A 19,667-nucleotide genomic window follows, 5' to 3' on the forward strand; every position below is an offset into this window, starting at 1 on the left:
CCAGCCCCAGCTTGTTTATTTTTAAAACGAATGCCTTTCTTGGCTCATGAATGCCGCGCACGGAAGTTGTAGACAAAGGCTGTCTGCACTTGTATGGTAATTGAAATAAGAAAATTGGGGCTATGTGGGAATCCAGCCTCGGCCGCCGTGTTGAGTCTAGTGAATGCACATCTTAAAACACATCTTCGAAATATGTACTGAGACCTACATGAGTAATTATGAGCATGTTAATTGCAGATGTTGCAATCAAGCGAGTAGCAAATTTTCTTTATTTCCGGTAAATCTCCTCCGTACTTGGCGTGCAGTCATAGCGCCATCTTGTGGCACCCACTGAAAAACCCCTCAATATACTGTGCTGGTTCCAGCAGATGGTGCAGATGGTGGACAGCACACACCTTTCGAATTTCTGCACTTAAAGAGAAGTGCACCCTATAATTTTTTACTTCTTTATTATGAGTAGGAGGGAATTTCATTTGCATGTACCTCTAGCCGTGCACCTTTGTTCAGTGGTGTTAAGATCGACTTAGTGCCGACTTTGGCCTTCCAGGGTGTACGTCCTACAGTTGGGTGTACTCAAGGGTAGGTTTAAGCTGTGTAACCCCACCCCATGAGATTTTTCTCTATAAACAATCCCCCCCTTTTTTCCCAGTCTTTTTGCTGCTATTAGTGTTAGAAAATGCATGGTTGTACGGGACCATACCCCTCCAAATGGTGCACCCTCCAAGAGTTTCCTATAAATCTATTCCAGACCAGAAAACGGCATTTTTGTCATGCAGGTTGCAAAACTGTGCCAACATATCAAAATCCTACACTCTGAATGGTCCAAAACTGGTGATCGGATGGTGGGGGTTGGGGGGTTTGTACAGTATTTGAAAAAATACTATTGATTTCCTCAAACTGTCCCCAATCCCATCTTAGTGTGTAGTATTTTCCTTATTTCAATCTTCGGCTACTACAGATATCGTTTAAATCACTGACGGATCTTGAGTGGGCATGTACGAATATTCGATAATTTCGGTCGAATGATAAATTATTCTAAATTATATTTGATTCGAATGCTTTGTATCTGAAATATCGAAGTACTCGTCTCGAGCAAATCACGTTTCGTAACTCTTGCTGCGCGTGGTTTCGGTTCGGCGTGCCTCCTCCAGGACGGCATCACGGCGCGCTCGTAGTCAAAGTCCTGACTCATGGAGGGATCAGAACTCAGAGGAGGCCCTCGGTATCCAAGCTGCACGCTAGAAATCGTGCCGGAAGTCACGCGCTTTCGCAAGGACTACTGGGAGTTTTGGCCGCTGCTGCAGCCAATAGTAATACTGGGCGCAGCAGCGTTGTCTGCTGCGCATACGCAAGCGCGCTGAGACGGCAGCCTAGTAGGAGATGGGGAGGGGGGCGTAGGGGGGATCCGGCTTGAAAACGTGTGACGTAACCGTTGTTCCCGAGTTCTCTCCTTCTTCCATGTGTCAACTCCATGGACGCTTCCTAGGTGTTCGCGCTGCGTGCCTGCTCGCCCACGCGCTTGCCGGAGTAAATCTGCGCATGCTTGTGGCAACAGACGCGAGCAGGTGGTAGCACAGCTCCCAAATCAGTAGCTGCCAGGTGGTTGCGGCACGTACGCGCCGTAACCGGCACAGCGGCGTGCATCAATAGAGGAGGAGGAATAAACTTATTCGTCATGCATTCGACAAAGACCGCAGGGGTGAGGGATAGGTCAGGCAGGTGTGTGGGCCCTCTCGACCAACACTACTAGATTACCTTGTAACGTTGCTCTATACGGCCCTGGGTGGCTAATTAAGTCCATGCTTCATGGCAACCTCAAGGGCCCCACCCATTTCCCACAGTTGGGCCTCCGTGTCAGGGCTGAGCAACGCCGTCTCCCTCTGACTTGCAGATTTGGAGGCTCACAGGTGGATTGGCCCTCTGGGCACTCGAATAGGATGTGATTGACGTTTGGTTTAGAATGATTCTAGCGGGAATTGTGTTCCACGGGATACACCAGGGAGTAGATGATGTAAGGATTTGGGATTGTTCCCGTTTGAAGTTGCTTACAGGCAACGTGCTCTACTTTGGTGAGGGATTTGTGCGTAGGTGGGTATTTGAGTCTCGATAGTGGAGAGTGATTTCACGATAGGTTACCAGGCGCTCCCTCCCGAACCAGGGGCACCGGTCACTGTGTGCCCGGTTGACGAATCCTCGGGCACATTAATGGGCTGTCGTGTTCCCTGGGTGGGAGGTGTGTGCTAGCACTCATTTGAGCTGCAACATTTGGTTGGTTGGTTTTTTTGGGGGAAGGAAATGGCGCGGGACACCTGAACCAGGCTGTAAGGGGAGGGGTAAAGGAAGGACTGAGAGAATAAAGAGGTGCCCTAGTGGAGGGCTCCGGAATAATTTCTACCTCCTGGGGATCTTTAACATGCACTGACACGGCACAGAACATGGACACCTTTGCTTTTCTGTGGATAATTTGGCTCTTGCCAGGATGGAGTGAGCTGGGTCATGAAACCTCTGAGCTAAGTTCCTGATTGCTGGGTTTAGATAAAGCACAGCACGATGCGCTTTCACACTCCGCCAGGGCACGCGCGCTGATTGGTCCAGATGGTATAGGCGTGCAAACAGCTGGCCGGCGTCTTGTGGCATCCTCAGGGCGAACTGCGCATGCGCAATGGCTTCCCCGGGAAGGAAATCGCGCTGTGCTAAATCTAATTGGAGAACATGCTGCACCCTTGACTTCCGAGGAACAAGTCTAAGCTGACTGCAGCTGCTACAGACGTGCAACAGACTCTACTACATACTCATTAAAGGGACGACTGCAATAAATTAATTGAGGTTACGTAAAGCAGACGAGAGATAGGCATTCCATTACTCGTAAGGTAGACAGAAACGCCGACTCTGTCGCGCCGCAATGCATTCGACAGGCACGATTTTGCTTTTCGAATGCCCAGCGTGCATCCGGCGCTCAGCGTTGCGCTGTGTTCTCTTCATCCGCTTTCCGACGAGGCTTTTCGCATGCTTTCTCCTCACCCTATCCTCCTTGTAGAAGTAGCTATCCCAGACAAAACAACTATATCCTCAGGACGACCTGAGGATTAATTTTTAAGGACATTGTGTTGTCCTGAGGATGTTCTCTACTGATCCTCAACAAGTCCTCAGGACATCTTCCTCTGAAGGACCGTATGAGTCTGTTTTCTGGACTTCAGATCACGATTTAGCCCAAAGAATCTTGTTTGGTTGGCTGGTTTCTGGGGGTTTAACGTCCCAAAGCGACTCGGGCTATGAGAGACGCCGTAGTGAAGGGCTCCGGAAATTTCGACCACCTGGGGTTCTTTAAAACGTGCACTGACATCGCACAGCACACGGGCCTCTAGAATGCCGATGGTGGGCCTTTAGAATTTCGCCTCTATCGAAATTCGACCACCGCGGCCGGGATCGATCCCGCGTATTTCAGGCCAGCAGCCGAGCGCCATAACCACTCAGCCACCACGGCGGCTCCAAAGAATGCGGGTTATTATTTGTTTAATTGTAGGCAGTGTGCACAGGGGTTGTGAGATTTCTTTTTGCTTTTTTATCTTGGATTTTGGCAAACAAACCTTGCAAAAGTTTTGCCATGCTCAACAACTGACCGCATATTTTTGTACCTACTGGCTGTTCTGCATGCAATCTTTCCGTTGAGCGATGACCATCTAACTCTCTCTGGAGTTGAATTCTGCCGTCGGAATGAAAAAGCCACTCATACGAATGGTCCATAAATCTAAAAAGTCCAACTATATCGGAAGCATGCAATACACAAGGTCAGGCTTAAAAGACAAAGCATAATAAAATATCTCAAGGCATATTATTTCAGTTGAAATGGTTTTCTTCATTAAATCGCTACTGTACACTATTTTTTTTAAACCTGCACTTTTTAAGTAATGACTTCCAAGGGCCCGAGATAAAGCTGCTTTTATCTCAGTTCAGTGCCACAATATTGTTCAGCTGTGATAGGATGCAGCATGGATGGAACATGGCCGTTGGTCGTAACAGATTCAGCTGTCCGATGTGTGAACCTATAGGAGTCGTGAGTCAAGGTGAGACTGGCTGAGTCACGAGTTGAAATGGGGCGCGTGAGCCCAGATGAGTCGTGAGTTGAAATGAGTGAGACCAAATGAGACGTGAGTTGAAATGAGTGAGTGAGCCCAGCTGGGTCTGAGAGAGTTTAGTGGTTGACACTTGATGACTACTGAGTTTGTGTGAACCCAAGTGAGTACTTGTAATTCTAATTGAGTTTATGATTTCGAGTGAGCCCAGGCCTCTGAGTGTGTTTGAGTGAGCCCTTAGGGTGACCAAACTTTTGTGAGTGAGCACTCGTGATTTTGCCGAGGTATGAGTCGTCACCGAAACCTGACGCCTTCGTGTGCCGGCGCGGGTACAGCCAGGCCTCCTCGTGGATGGGGGCCTTTTTGCTCGTCCGGCACAAAAGCTCCCCCGTTTGGTGGTCATTTCCTCGCGCGTCTGACAACTTCGCGGTTGGGTGGGCAACGTTACTAGAAGTTTGGAACAAGCCTTATTGTAAGTCATATGAGGACATCAATAAGTGCTTCGAGGAAATAGACCTCTCCCGGCCTACGTCATTAGCCCAGGTGTCTCTGGTGAGAGAAGAAAGGTTGCGAGGCGCCTCGAATCGGAGCAGAAAGGCGGCTAGGGAGCCCTCGAGACCAGCAAAACCGGTTCAAGCATGCAACATCTTGTGCTTAATTCGAGGAAACGGCGCGGAAGCCAGGGCACACGCGTTCTCGTCAGCGCGCACCGAACCTACCTATGTCGTCTAGCAACAGCGACATATCCCTCTCAGACTCCGCCTCATGTGTGAATGCGGGAGAGGCAGTGGGGCAACACCACTCTGGTCCCACGGTGGGAGCCTCGCTGGCCAGTGACGTCATGAGCTCTTCCCCTCTCGAGGTCCCCGGTGTGAATTTTTTTCCTCCTCCAGGACCCAATAAATTTGTTTTTATGTAACCATTTCTGTTGTCTTGTTCGCCTTCATTTGTTGCTGATATTGCATAGCTTTCAGCTCCGCAAAACACACGAAGGAAGCAGCCCGCTAATTTCGCTTGATGCCGGGCCGCCAGCACAACATGACACAACCCCAATTAATGGACCGCCGGTGTCCCAAGAATGCACGAAGGACGTATATCCGTTGCTGGATATTCGTATGTCCGATGGACGTCGAGTTTGAACCTGGATAGGAACTGTGGACATCCCTGAGACCGTCCCGCGCAAAAAAAAATGCGGCCGAATGAACGTCCCTCGTACGTTCACACCGGACGTTCCGATGTCCTTAGGATGCCAGGATTAGGATGTAGTGCGAATTCAAGATGCTCAGACCTTTGTCGAACAACTCAGTGCCTACCTTGTCATCCTCTGGACGTCCGGAAACGGATATATCTTGGACCATTTGTGGCAGCTGCTAAAACAAATAAGTTTAAAGTGCTAATTCCTTGGCATTATCAGAACACCGAAGGAACAATTAACATGCGTACAACTTTCTCAGAAATGGTCATACAATCCTGCAGGCAGGCAATCACGGAACTCTTGACAGCAGGATAATCTTCATTATTAACAGCTCTAATTAATCTGATAACTCTAAGGCACAAAGAGGGCAACAGTAGAGCGCATGGACGCACCTCGTTACCTAACCTTTGAAGCCATGGGCTCATCCTCGTATGCCTCTGTGTGTGTTCATTGTGCTCTATTGGTGGGTGGTTAATAAGTGAAGTTTAATGAAATATTTGCCCCACGTATGCCAGCTAAGGCAGGCACAATTTAAGAAGTTCAAGTGCAAAATTCTGTTAAGTTGAAAAGCATCATTACTGTATCGAGGGGAAAAAAATGTAGGATACAATGCTAGAAACATACTTCTGTTTCTGCTGGTATCACAGCTTTCATTAGACGTTCCCCCTCTCTCTGATCCTTACCTCTCGTCCCATCGATCGTACAGTAGCTGCTGTCTCACTGCCACCACGCAAAATGATTTTGTAATCAATTTTGTCTTTTTTACCGCATTTCAAAATCTCGGGAGAGGAAAGTGTATCCTGCAGACGTCCGGACTCGGCCGTCCGTGCCTGGGCGTATTTCGTACTTCCCGTGGATATCCGGATTTGGTACGGAACTATACGGATCTTAGTGGAGCGTCGATAGCTAATCGCTGGCCGTAGTTTCATGGGCAATGGCAACAGCATCAGTTATTGCCCGCCATTTGAAACTCTTGCCGTGGACACTGGTTTTTCGTGTAGTAGGATGGCTTATATATCGTTGATGCCTGCTGTGTGCCTCTTCGATGAGCGCCGTAGTGAATTAAAATGATAAAGCAGCGATTATATCGCATTTCTCCATGCCTAACGTGACATGTATTCGGTCATTCCAGCTCCTATAGGTGACGCGGCGGCAGTGCGACATGGCGGACGAGGCGGTGATGGCGCCGATGCCATAACGTGCGGCTCTATAAAGCAAAGCGGCTTCTTGATGTTGTGGCACCTTTGGTGCGATTTTTAGAGTCTGGATAAGCAGCAGTAAATGATTCTTGGTTATTAATAAGATCCTATGCTTAAGTTTGGCTGCATTACAGGCTCAAAATAAATTTCATGATTGTGAGCATGGAATCGCTAGTTCGCAAGTGCCGCGTGCGCAAAAACCCCGTCGGCGTTGAAACTTGCGAACTCAGCATGGTCAAGTGCGACGAGCATTTTAAAGTGTAATTTTCTGCGCGTTCACTTTTTTTTCTTTCGGCACTCACCCGAAAGCGCAAAGAAACTACTTTAATGACCCAGACAGTCTGACGCTATATTTCGCGCCTACACGAGTGCGGCCCTTACTCGCGTAAATACGGTATGCGTATTTATTGCGGGCTGATCTTATAAGGACACAACTAAAAAAAAAATCAGCAGTTGGTAACACTGGCTATGGTCCGCTGCGTAATATTACAATTACAATAGTCATCAAAATCAACTTTTTAATGTTGGACTGCATCAAGCAAGCCAGAAACGTCAGAAGCCTTGAGCGTACAATTTCAACGCGTGATTGACTGATTGTTTACCTAAACAGAAAAGTTTCACCAGTGGTCTACATTTTCTAACGGAGGAATTCTGTTCGGTGGCCCTGAATGTGCACGGATCTTTACTGCACATTTAATTGTATCCGATTATAGTCAGTCTGCAGCGTGCGTTGGTCACATATGCGGTAATAGAAGAGGCAATGTAGCTGTTGTTTGAAGCGGCAGCCATGGGGCCATTCAAGCTTTATAATACAGTCGAAATTAGCGCTCAAAATGTGTTTTGTTATTAGCGGGGGAAAACGCTGTGATCGAGTGAGCAGACGGCAGTTTCCAAGAAGCGTTTGCAATTATTCATCCACTTTACGCACATATCCGAGGAATGAAGGTACAATTGTGAAGTTCTTGCCATTCATATCACTCTTTAGCAATCACGTCGTGGCCAGAAAACCGTGTTTAATCTAGACCAGGATGGACTGAAGCGTGATGGAAAAATCTGTTTGCTGCAAACGTCCGCCTTAAAATATAAGCAATATACTCCATATCAGCTAAGTGTTTAAGCTCTGCACTGCTTTCATGCAGCTGTAATAGGCTCAGCTGGTAGCATGAACAAAACTCCGAATAGGAATGCACTGACGACACCATGTCGTGGCGTCAACAGCGTACGTCGCTGATTAACAGACGGGTCATTGTGCTGAAACTCGTTACCAATCTGCAGAATGAACTTTTTTTTAAAGCGAAATTTATTACCCGAGGGCATCAATGACGGGTGAAGGTGTGATGAATGATGTAGTAGAGATTAAATGAATGAAAAAAGGTTAGCTGATTTGATGAAGTCCAGTAGAAATCGATGGTACGGTCCCTGCGTCCAGGCAATGTATGAAGCAGGGTTGCTTGGTGAAAGACCTGTTACCATCAGGTGCCGGATCCTTGTAGGCTTGAGAGCTGGGCGCAGTCCCACAGTAAGTGATGAATGTCGGCCTCAATGTTCTCGTGTTTACATATCGGACAGCCTGGCCGAGGAAACAATTCTCGGTACTGAGGCCACTTTCGAGTGATGGATGGTGTGAGGGTAACCCCGACCCGTATCCTACTAAGCGCAACCTCCTCTGCACGGGTAAGACCGCGAGGGGGGGGGGGGGGGGGGTTACCGCATACGGAGGGATGAGAGCACGTGTGCGGTGCCGGAGGAGTTCCTTTCTTGATGAAAGGAGGGTAAAATTGTCCAAATGAAGGAGCCGATGCGGTGATGAATTTGTATTCGCAAGGCGGGTCGCTAAATCTGCCTGGCTTTGATAGGTCAGAAGATCCCGTGGGACCCTCTCAATACGTACTGGCTGCGGGATGCGTGCCGCGAGCCGGTGGATGTCCTGACATATCGTTGGACAGCGGCTAACACGTCGTAGCAACCGGACAACTTGAAGGGCGTCAGTGCGGATGACAACGCGGGCCTCAGAGAGCATAGTTATGTCGGCCACGGAGCAGAGTGCTTCTTGAGCTGCAACGAGCTCAGCACAAAAGGACGAAGGGGGTTCCGTAAGCTGAAACCAAGAGGTTTGATTCAGGGCAGGTCTGCACGTGCAGTAGGTAGCTGTTGTTGCTTTGCAGTGTTGTATGCTTGCGTCTACGTAGACAACTATGGATCCTTCAGGCAGGCAAGCATCTTGTTCCTCAAATATCTGACGAAGCAACGATGCCGGACGAGCAGATGTTCGTCGGCGGTTATCTGTTGGCTTGTTGTCGCTGAGCTGTACAAACTTCCATGGGGAAAGAACTGGCGTTGGCGGCTGAAGAATGGAGTGTGACGCTGCATAAGTCCTCAGTGCATGCGTGGAGTGCGATAGACTGGTCTTAAGGCTGCGCGCTTCACGGCGCTGCTGCACCAGATCATCAATGGTATTGAGCTGCGCATTTTCTGGTAAAGCTATGATCGGTGTGATGCGTAGAAGGCACGTAATGGTCCTCATAGCCTCTCGGTTCACGGCTTCAAGGCGATCCCATTGGGCTCTTGTAAGCATGTTGAAAATGGGCTTGATAAACAATACGTGGCTGCAGAACTGCCCTCACCAACTGCCGTGCAACGAACGAGCCTGCGCCACCAGTTTTAGGGGAAATTCTTCTAATCAAACCCAAAGTCTGAATAGCTTGCCTTTTTGCCTGAGAAAGCCATGCAGTCGCTGATCCTGTTTGATGAATCACTAAGCCAAGGACTTTTACACTCGGACTTTCCTGTAGTGGGGTGCCTGATAGACAAAGACGGATTGGACTTGCAGCAAGTTTACGGCGTCCCCAGCTGTTCGCAACTGACGTGTATGTTGTTTTATGCATGGATAGCTGAAGTCCGATGGATGATGCGTAATTACAGGTAACATCCAAGGCAGATTAAACGGCAGCCTCCTGAGTACGGAGATCTTGGTGAGTACCCCACACCGTGATGTCGTCAGCGTACTGAAGAAATTTTAGGTCACGGATGTCATGTAAGCGCCAAGCCAGCGGGATGAAAGCAATATTAAATAACGTCGGCGACAATACTGATCCCCGGGGCACGCCACAGAGAGCAACAAATGATCCGACCGCTTCGCCGCTGAGGCGTATTGCAAATTTGCTGCCTTCCAAAAATGATTGGACAAAACTACGCACTCTCAGAAGGAGATGAAGCATGTCAATGGAGTTTAGAATGGCTGCATGACTGATGTTGTCATATGCCTTTTCAACGTCCATTGCTAAAACAGTACGCACATTGCGGCTGCGGGTAGATGACAAAACTGCAGATGCTAAGACAGCCAACCCGTTCTCTGTACCAACATATGGACGAAAACCGATTTGTGCTGGGTGATAAAAACCGTGCTGCTCTAGCCACCATGACAATTGTGTGGCTAGAATTTTCGCCGCCAGCTTGCACAGCTTAGGAGTTAAGGAGATAGGTCGCAAGTTGGCAAGATCCGTCGGAGGCTTTCCTGGTTTCGGGATAGGAATCACGACAGCGGATTTCCAGCTCTCGGGCACTACGCCATCCAACCATACTTTGTTTATGGCGTCAAGTAGTTGAGGGCGTGCAGCGCTACTCAGGTTCTTGTACACCTCGTACTGAATATTGTCCGAGCCGGGCGCTGTTTTCCGTTTCGCATCATCTATTGTAACCAGCAACTCAGGCATAGAGAATGGACACGCAATTCCATCTACGCCGACATCAGATGGCATTTGATATACATGCGCTGGGATGCCTGCCATATTTAAACTAGCGGCTGAAGAAGGCACAGCATCGTATTTTGGGAAAACCTTTCGCGCAGCTTCTTTGGCGAAATCATCTGGCTACAAGTTAGCCGCGAAGCATGCGGTTGCCGCTGCGTCAGTCGAACGGCGACCGTGTTCCATTGTACGGAATGCTCGCCAGAGAGAGGCATTCGAGGATCTTGCAGAAAATTCCTCGCACCACGCATGCCACTGCCGCCGAGAGAGGTCGCGTTCATATTTGCGTGCCTTAGCTGCAAGATAGTGCAATTGCGTACGTGCCTGCGACGAAGTAGGGTCTCGCGTAGCAGCCAGCTCGGCTTGACGGCGTGCCGCCCACAAGTTAAGAAGGCCGAGGCCAGGTGCCGGTCGACCAACATCAGTCCAGGTGGTAGTTGCAGCACTGTTGAGCGCTGTTTGTATGCGCTCGACAAGGATTGGCGAAGAATCTGAAGAGAGATTGTCCATACAGGAGCGAAAACTGTCCCAATTGACCACAGAACATTTGTAGCGTAAATGTCGGAAATGTGAACTGTGAACACCGATGATGATAGGCTGATGATCACTTCCCCAGCAGTCTGGCTCCGTGTGCCAGGAGGGAGTACCCGGATCCGACCACCAGGTCAAGTCTGGATCATAGGAAGCACTGCGAGTTTGACGCACTCTCCGTGTTGCTGTCCCATGATGGTTGAGAAGCACAAATTGGGCATCCGTGAAGGCGTTCCGCACACGCCTGCCACGAGGGCTTGAAGTGGGGTACCGCCAATCCTGGTGAGGGGCGTTAAAGTCGCCTCCGACTAAAATCGGACACCCGGGGTACTGCCGACGGACACTTGTTAACCAACCAAGATTAATACGGGAGGAAGCACCACCGGCTGGTCTAACGTAAAATGAAATGACCACATAGGTTCCCTTCTTGTGTTTCGCAGCCACTGCCACAACCTCTTGATACGACGTGCACCAGTTTTCGAGAGCAAGGCGTACATGCGAAAAACGTGAGTCCACATACACCGCCGCCTTTCCCGGGGGAGCAGCAGTTTGTACACGATGGTCTATCACTGAAGGAGACATGTAGGCACTAAAGCCTGGAATCGATGGCAAGGCGTTTGTTTCCGGTAGCAGCATGGCCCATACCTGGAGCTTGTGAATTTGTAGTCGGGTCTTGAGCTCTCCCACCTTCGTGGAAATGCCTCTGCAGTTCCACTGCAGCACACCAGCACGACTGGAACTCGCCATTTCTAGTAACTAGCCCAAACGCGGTAGAATCACGGACGTCAGGTTGGACAACTGGTTGACCATAAACCGGAGCAAAGAAGTCGCAGAGTTGTCCAGTGGCACTGCGGTAACCTGGGAAGAGGGGGCAGGAAATGACACTGGTGGGCGGCAGGGAGGCGATGTTGCTGCACCATTGATGGATGTGGCGTATGATTCCGCTGCCCGTCTACGTCGAGCGAGCAGTTCCCGGTGTTGCCGGAGCTTGGTGACCTCCGCTAAAAAACGTGCGATTTGTTCGTCGACTGCGGCCATATCGTCCTGCGGTAGCTCAGGCACACTGCGCTGTTTTGTCGGCTGTTTTCGGAGGCGTTCTTTTCGCACAGTACCTTTAGAAGGCTGCTGAGCTGAAGGATCATGCGAGGTGTGCTCAGAGCGCTCCGGCCACTCGTCGTCATTCTACTGGAGAGCTGCGAACCGATTGGATGTCTGCAATGAAGTTATACTGTCTTGTATTGGCCACTTTGAGTAGAACACGTTCTTGGGCAAGTTGGTTTATAGCTTTAGTAGATGAAGCGCACAAAAACACAGCACACAGGAAAGGAAGACACGATACAGGCGCTTCTGTCTTGTGTATTCCTTTCCTGTGTGCTGTGCTTTTGTGCGCTTCATCTACTAAAGGTATTGGTCAATGCTTAGTCATTCGACGACGAGCCTGTTGTGTTGGCTTTTGTTTTGTCGGACAGCTTGGAGATGTTATCTCGTGGTCGTCAGATTTACAAAGGCCGCATCGATAAGCCACTTTCCCTTCCGATGTACTTTCACCGTCAGCAGTGAAGGGGCAGGATTTGCGCATATGTCCAGTACGGAAGCAGTTAGAGCAATATACCGCACTAGGTTTATATGGCCTAGGTCGTAAAATACAGCCATAATAGTACAGACGGGCTGGTAGTGTCAGAGGGCCTTGCAAGGTGACTATGCAAGAGCGCCCCTTTCCCATGCGTCGGGCCTGGATGACACGGTGCGTAGGACAGTACAGCTCACGCTGGAGTGCAGTTTGATCCTCAGTGGTATCGACGTTGTAGACGACGCAGCGCTGCAAGTCGGAGCCTTCAACTAAATACACTTGTACTGGCACTGAGATTTCGCTTGTCAGTGAAATACTGTTGAGCGTTTGCAGCCGTTCTACGGCAGAGTCGGAAGCCACACTGCAGTGGTGTTGGACTTTGTCCTGTTTGTGAAGCACCGAAAACCTTTGGTTCCGAGGCACGCGTCCAAGTTAGCTTGTAAAATCTTGTTTGGTATATTTGTGAGGCTTTTGTTGGCCAGTGATTTAATGGTCACTTTGTAAGAAGACGATCCGGGTGTAGGGTCCACCGAGTTCTCGATCGTAAGGCAAGTGCGCTTACCTTGCACCGCCCTATGCTCTAGGTTTTGTCGCATCTGTCTCTAGGTCCTTTTGTGTTTCCTCCTTTGCCCATAATTCTCAGCCCTTGAGCCTCGAGGAATTGGTCTGCAGTGTCGGCGAACTCTTCCAATGAACACAACTTTCTGTCGCGAATAGCGCTAGCTTTGAGCTGCAACATGCTAAAAATTGCCCTGTGACAAGCTTGTCACGCATCCCTTCAAACCTCTTTTCGTGTTTGCCATATCAAGCCACCTATAGAAATAGTTGGTCAGCCTGCAGGAAAACCGCTTAGCGGTTTCAGAATCCTCAGGTTTTGCGGTGCGAAATCGCTCACGAAAACCCTCTGCCATAAGCCTGAATCTTTGGAGGAGTGCCTTCTTGACTTTCTCGTAGTTTATATAATCAGCAGCAGGCATTCTCCCGAACACATTCAGTGCCTCTCCGACTAAACACATGCTCAATGCCGTGGCCCATACACTACGCTCCCAGCCTTGCCCCAAAGCTATCCGCTCGAATTGTTGCAGATATACGTCCAGATCATCTCTTAATTTTGTCATCAAAAGGAGCAATCAGCTTTCTTGGACAAGCTCTGGCCGGTCTAGGAGATTCTGTACTCGCTAAGGAACGCTGATCATTTTCCGTGATCTCAACATATCCTCCCACGACATGCGCATGATATGGCCCCTTTAATGGAGAATACCTAAGTAATCTGCTATTTACTGATGACATTGCCTTGCTAAGTCACTCAGGATATGAACTGCAAAGCATTATAAATTAGTTAGACAGGCATATCAGAACGGTGGGTCTAAAAGTTAACATGCAGAAAACCAACGTAATGTTCAACAGTCTAGCAAGGGAACACCGGTTCACAATTGGTAGCGAGCTACTGGAAGCGGTAAGGGAATAGATCTGCTTAGGGCAGGTAGTGACAGCTATACTCCGTTTCAAACGCCATGTGCAACGCTGTCAGAGCTCGCGCTATTGTTTACGCTGCCTACATCCGCGACCAAAAAGTAGTCATTTGTGGTGAGCCAAACATAGTAAATACTTTGCCTGTAGGCTTACCACATGACACATTTATTATGATTTATTAAAACGCTGTCATTAATTTATTATCATTTATTAAAACGCTGTCGCTTTTTCGTGCCATAGACCACTCGGGCACAGAACAAGCGCGGAGTAACACGCCTTTCTTTTGAAGCGAAAAGCTTCACTACGCTAGTCAACACCGCGCTTCGCTCGAGCCGGCGTATGTCGGAGCACGAGTGACGTCACGCACGACGCAGGTGGCCGCCGCGGACTCCGTCGCATTTTCTCTCTCTCTCGCTCCCCAGTCACACCGAGCCACAGGTGTTTCGCCACTATGCAGTGTCGCGCGTTTCCTCAAAATGCAACTTTCAGTTTTCTCTTTCCTTACCTCTTTTATTCCTTCCTTTACGGCACGGTTAGGGTGAGCCGACGGCATTCATAGAATTTATTTGCATTGACAACTTTGCAAAGGCTGTTCATTTTCACGAAATGAAAGACGCACAATCGGCTCCGTGGTCAGTGGAGACCTCAATCTTGCTTTCATGTACATGGCGTTGGCGTCAAATGCCTGCTTTGATTGCTTTCCGCACACTGGATAGGCAGCGCGCCATCCCTGCCACCCTGGGAGGTCGCGTGCAGGTTATGGTTGATCGCGAGAAATTATACGCCAAATGAACGCTGCGGCCAGATGCCGCATGTCAGCCACAACGCTGTCAACACTAATTCATTCATTCCACATCTCTATCTCTCTCACCACGAATCAAAGCGCGAATGAGGCGTCCACGTATCCAGGGGGCCAGTTATGAACCCTTCCTTTGCTCAAAGCCATCGCCGTCTAGAACATTGTCAACGCCAACGAACGCAGTGAACGCCAATATATTTCGCTTTGGATATCCTGGATTAGCTCAGCTAATCTAGATTAATTTTTTTCCCGTCCGGACTATTTCCGTACCTTTCACAGCGTTGCGCCTGATGTATAAAACGGAGTATAATCCGGATCATACTAAAAGGATAAGAATAGGGTGGAGCGCATATGGGAGGTTCACTCAGATACGAATGGCAGTTTACCAATATTCCTCAAGAGGAAAGTGTAAAAATTGAAAATTCGTTTTTGGGGAAAGGAAATGGCGCAGTATCTGTCTCACATCGGCGGACACCTGAACCGCTCCGTAAGGGAAGGGAGTGAAAGAAGGAAGAGGCGCAGTAGTGGAGGGCTCAGGAATATATTCGACCACCTGGGGGATCCTGGAACTTTCCTGTCCATCTGCTTGGTCTGCTGTCGCACTCGGCACATCACTCACGTGACCTTTTCGTCCGCGCTCCGGTCTAGTAGACCGTGGTTACCGCTCCAAACAAGATGTTCAGACAAGACACCCCACCGAGGTACGGCCTCTTGGTGGGTACACGAATAATGGCAAGGTTTCACCGCGAGATTTCAGGCGATTTTGAGTGACTAGTTAAAATTAGATTCTTGTTTCCTCCGATATCGCACTGCTTCCTTCTTACAATATGGCATTATCTTTTCGAATATGATCTCACGACACGAGTTTCGGTCAGTTAAAAACGTCGAGGCAGGGTATACAAGGCACGGGTATCCTTTTCAGAAGCTGCTGTTTCTCTGAAAAGGGGACTGGAGTCTCATTAGCTCCTGAACTCCGTAGCTCCTGCAATGCGCGACTAAGTCCTCGCACAGCAGCAAACACGAAAGGGTTCGCGCAAGTGCCAGGGAGGAGTACACAGAACGCAAAGAAATAAGTTTTATTTTGAACATAACGACGCTTGGCAGCTTGCTCGTGGAAACCAACGTCCACCTGCACGGGCCACATCACCTGCACACACGCCACCCCCAACAAGGGACACCCACCTATACCACACTGCTGCTACGTGTGTAGAGGGTTCGCGTGCAATGTGTTCTATGGCCAAATCCACCAGTCATTGACACCAAGCGCAAGCCTGGCAATCGAACCGAACTAATGACTAGTGAAGCTGGCCGCTCGAGTGAAATTATTGTTCCGAGTCTCATAGAGTTATGTTTTACGTTGTGACCTATTTTTGAGTGTAAATGTTGGCATGCTGTTGACAACCGCTATTCCCCGTGTAGTGAAGTGTATAGAGACGAGCAATGAAATTATTCGTGTTGGGTATCTTGCAGCCATGCGCTCTCTCTCTCTCTCTCACACACACACACACACGCACACAGACAGGCACACAAGCATCCATTCACATTTGCTGACCCCGTGTCAAAATCGTGTAAAAACACTAGAAACCCCACCAATTCCCCATTTATTTCATGTTGTACACGGCAAATACAGAGCAATACAAGCACATTTAGAACGCACAGTTAAGATTAAAACCCTAATAACCGAGCAATTAACCTACAGAAATTAAAAAAAAAAAGCTTTGAACTTCGAAGGGCACTGAGCGAAACTGGCCATCGAAGAGGAGTCTTCACTGATGCTTGACCAAACGGCACGATGCAAAAATTGCGCGCGACGCGAAAACCGAACGAGTGAAGACCGCAAGCTAGAAGTAACGTGGCCAGGCACCCTCAGAAAACCAGGACGCGAACTCACCTTGTTCAGGGCGGCTCCAGGATCCAGAAAACCGAAAGCGGATCGCGACTAAGCGCCGACGATTGAACGACACATGACACCCGACAAATGACTGGACGTCTTCTGGGAAGCCTCCGTGCGGGAAGCAGCAGGCGAAATTAACTTTACTCCTGTCTAATTTGTACAGAGTATGGCGATACAGACAAATGCAAAACATTGCGTCTCACAGCTCCCTAGCAGAGTATACAAAATAAAAGGTGGTCTCGGAACAAAGTGAGAACAAAGCGTTGCACAGTGAAATTACAGCCCAAAGACAGGGCAGCTTAACCAGAGACCGGCTTTCAGTGGGGACCGATGCAAACGTAGCATGTGCACAGCCCCCGGCGTTGCAAGCAAAGCTGAACCCCGAATCACCACAGAGGCTAGGATCACCGTGGGGCAAACGTGACACAGAAAAAAAAATGTGCAGGTGGGTTGGGTGGTCAGGGACGGGATACGTACCATGAGATGGTGTCGACTGCTGATAACCGGACGGGCCGGCGATAGCAGGAACGCCAGACGCGTCCGTGGCTGCCATGGCGGTGGACGCGCTGTCCCCGGATAGCGCGGCGGCTGGGGAGGCGGCGACCACAGGTGATATGGTTTTGTCATCGTATGGTGTTAAACTATTTGGTGACGGCTTGATGTCTACTGCAAATGACAAGTTACGAGGCAGTGTCAGCAACAGGGCCGAGAAACTTGAGCAAAACTTTGTTTACCTTGACTCATGATAGACATGTCTGAAGGCAGTGAAGGTTGAGCAGGAAGAAGGGCAGAGTTGTCGGATGTGGACCCTGTGTAAGCAGACAGCTGTGACTCGTCCCCTACAGCTTGTGACGATGAGGCAACATCTGGGAACACTGGAACCTGAGAAGAAATAAAAAAGGCGTATCGCAAGAACTCAGAACATGTTTGGCAATTGTTACGGGCACAGACTTTTAAACGGGCAGCACAGCAGCAAGGGGCCACCTACGTTCTCGGTCGATGTAGATTCCTCCATAACGTCCAAAGGCTGCACATCGAAGTCCGCATCGTCGCCTTCAACCGCGTTGTCCCCAATCGAGTCCTGAGTATGCTGAGAGATGCTGGCCTGAACACTTGAACCGTGACGAGCGCCTGAAGGCACGGCAGTAGACGACGCCACATTGGAAGCCCGACTCGAAGGAGACGTGGCGGGAGGGCTGGTCATGTGATCACTAGACATACTACCGTCCTGAATAATTTCGGGACTGTCGGGCACCTTGATACGCGTCGCCGGCGGAGCGTCTTCAGAGTCGCTCTTGTTGGAGTCGCTAGATGAGCGCCGCCGAGGCCGGCGGCTTCTCTTCCTTTTACTGAGCGGCGGAGATTCGGCACGCGGCGAACCCACGGGTCCAGCGTCTGCAGCACCGTCCACACTGGTCACGAATTCACCATTCTTGTTCTCGTTGGGGTCCTCCACGAGACCCTTGACCTTCAGAATCTCGGCAGTCTTGAAAAGCGCCATGAGATCCTCCTGCGACACGTCCACCTCACCGCGGTACATGAACTCGACTATCGCCCTCAAGTCCGTGTAGCGCATGTCCTTCAGTATCACAATAGGATGCTTGCAGGGATTCTCGGCAAAAAGCGCTTGAAAAAAAGGGCTGCAGGCGGAGAGGACCATCTTGTGTGCCTTCAGCGATATACCTTCGCACGCCAGCGTAACGTCCACCAGAGCTTCGTTAGACAGCATTTGATAGAACACGGCCAGCATGTTGGACTGGTGGTTGTTCCACTTCAGGCAGAACTGTTGGGATCCCATCGTCGTCCGAAGTGGATGCGCGGCTGCAAAGGAAAAAAATTGCTATACGCTCCCGTAGAACAGCCATGCGGCACTCAAATCTACAACGACGCGGATCAAGCTGTAAAACTGGCTGAAAGCACAAAATCCTCAAATTCACGTCAAAAACGCAAAGGAAGTCAACAAAAACGCCAGTGTCGGCGTTAAAAATTATAAACCCAATCGTAATAGAAATGGGCCTAATACTTTTGTCGCAAGTCCGTGCGGCCTGGGGATAATTAAGAATGGCGAACGCCAGGTTTACAAGACGCCACGCCTGTCTTCCGTCATTAAGCTGGCCTTCCCGCCTCCCTCATGCAAATGTTCACTCGAATGGCCATATTGGCTTCCGCAGAAAATATTTCCACCGGGCAAGTAAACGTACAAAATTTTACATAGCCGCAAAACTCGCGCCTAAAGACCTGGAACAATGAACCCCACCACTTTAGATATTGCCTAAAATCTTGTAACTGGCCTATCAAACGCGAACTCCGCAATCCAGAAGCGGCGAAGGGCACGGAACTGATTAAAAATATGGAACGAGGCCAAATTTCTTTGAATATTACAAAACGGCCGCTCAGGAAAGCTGAAAACTCGGCATTTACCGCACGGAACAGTTGCGGCGAGGAGCGTCAGTCAACGCTCGGCACGAACGCAGTTTTCGGGAAAGTGTCGTAGAACTAAAAAATATATACCTCATTGAGACCAGAACGGTATTCCACTTCGCGGAATTGCTGAAAATGCTTCAGAACGGCAGTCTAGCTTCAAAAAAAAAAACCAAGGCGTAAAACTATCAACGGTCTTCCCGAGGAACAAAGCGCACGACTGAAAAAAAAATAATGCAAAAGTGCCACAAAAACCCAACTAAAATAGAGAAATAGTTGACTAAAGCAAGAATGATAATTGTACTAAGGCAAAACTTGTTGAAGTTAACAACGAACACTTCCCAAGAGGAATCGAACATTTAAGCCTAACATACCTATACAGGACTAGGCGTTCGCGTTGCAGCGGCTCACCGCAGATGCGGCCTCACAGCACGGCGCCTTCGGGTCTACTCACGACGCAAGGGCTGCCCGCCGGCGGGTAGTAAGCAAATACAAGTGGCGCCAATAACCGCATCGGCCAATAAGCGCCCTCGACGTGCTGTCCTCTAATGGCGGAAACCTCAATAAACGCTAAAAAAAGGCGACCAAACGCGACGTCAGCGAACAACATTCTTAACGGTGATAATTTGTGTAGTTATGATGAATTTGCGCTATTATAGATCATTAAAGAGAGTAGTTATAGCCGCAAAACTCGCGCCTAAAAAGCTGAAACAATGAACCCCACCATTCTAGATATTCCCAAAAGTTTGTAACATGCCTATCAAAC

The 19,667-nt window shown here is 49.3% G+C and overlaps 1 protein-coding gene across 1 annotated transcript in view; it reads right to left on the minus strand.

Annotated features, from left to right (window-relative positions):
* The window catches only part of LOC144108418 (uncharacterized), a 36,272-nt gene extending 17,994 nt beyond the window's left edge, over positions 1-18,278 (minus strand). Inside the window, exons 1-3 of the mRNA XM_077641660.1 lie at positions 17,469-18,278; positions 17,215-17,362; positions 16,958-17,146 (exon numbers count right to left, since the gene is read on the minus strand). Coding sequence (XP_077497786.1) covers positions 16,958-17,146; positions 17,215-17,362; positions 17,469-18,278 — 1,147 coding nt within the window. The remainder of the gene's footprint in view (positions 1-16,957; positions 17,147-17,214; positions 17,363-17,468) is intronic.
* Between the last annotated feature and the right edge of the window lie 1,389 nt (positions 18,279-19,667).

Source organism: Amblyomma americanum, chromosome 10 (assembly GCF_052857255.1).
Source record: "Amblyomma americanum isolate KBUSLIRL-KWMA chromosome 10, ASM5285725v1, whole genome shotgun sequence".
Taxonomy (NCBI): domain Eukaryota; kingdom Metazoa; phylum Arthropoda; class Arachnida; order Ixodida; family Ixodidae; genus Amblyomma; species Amblyomma americanum.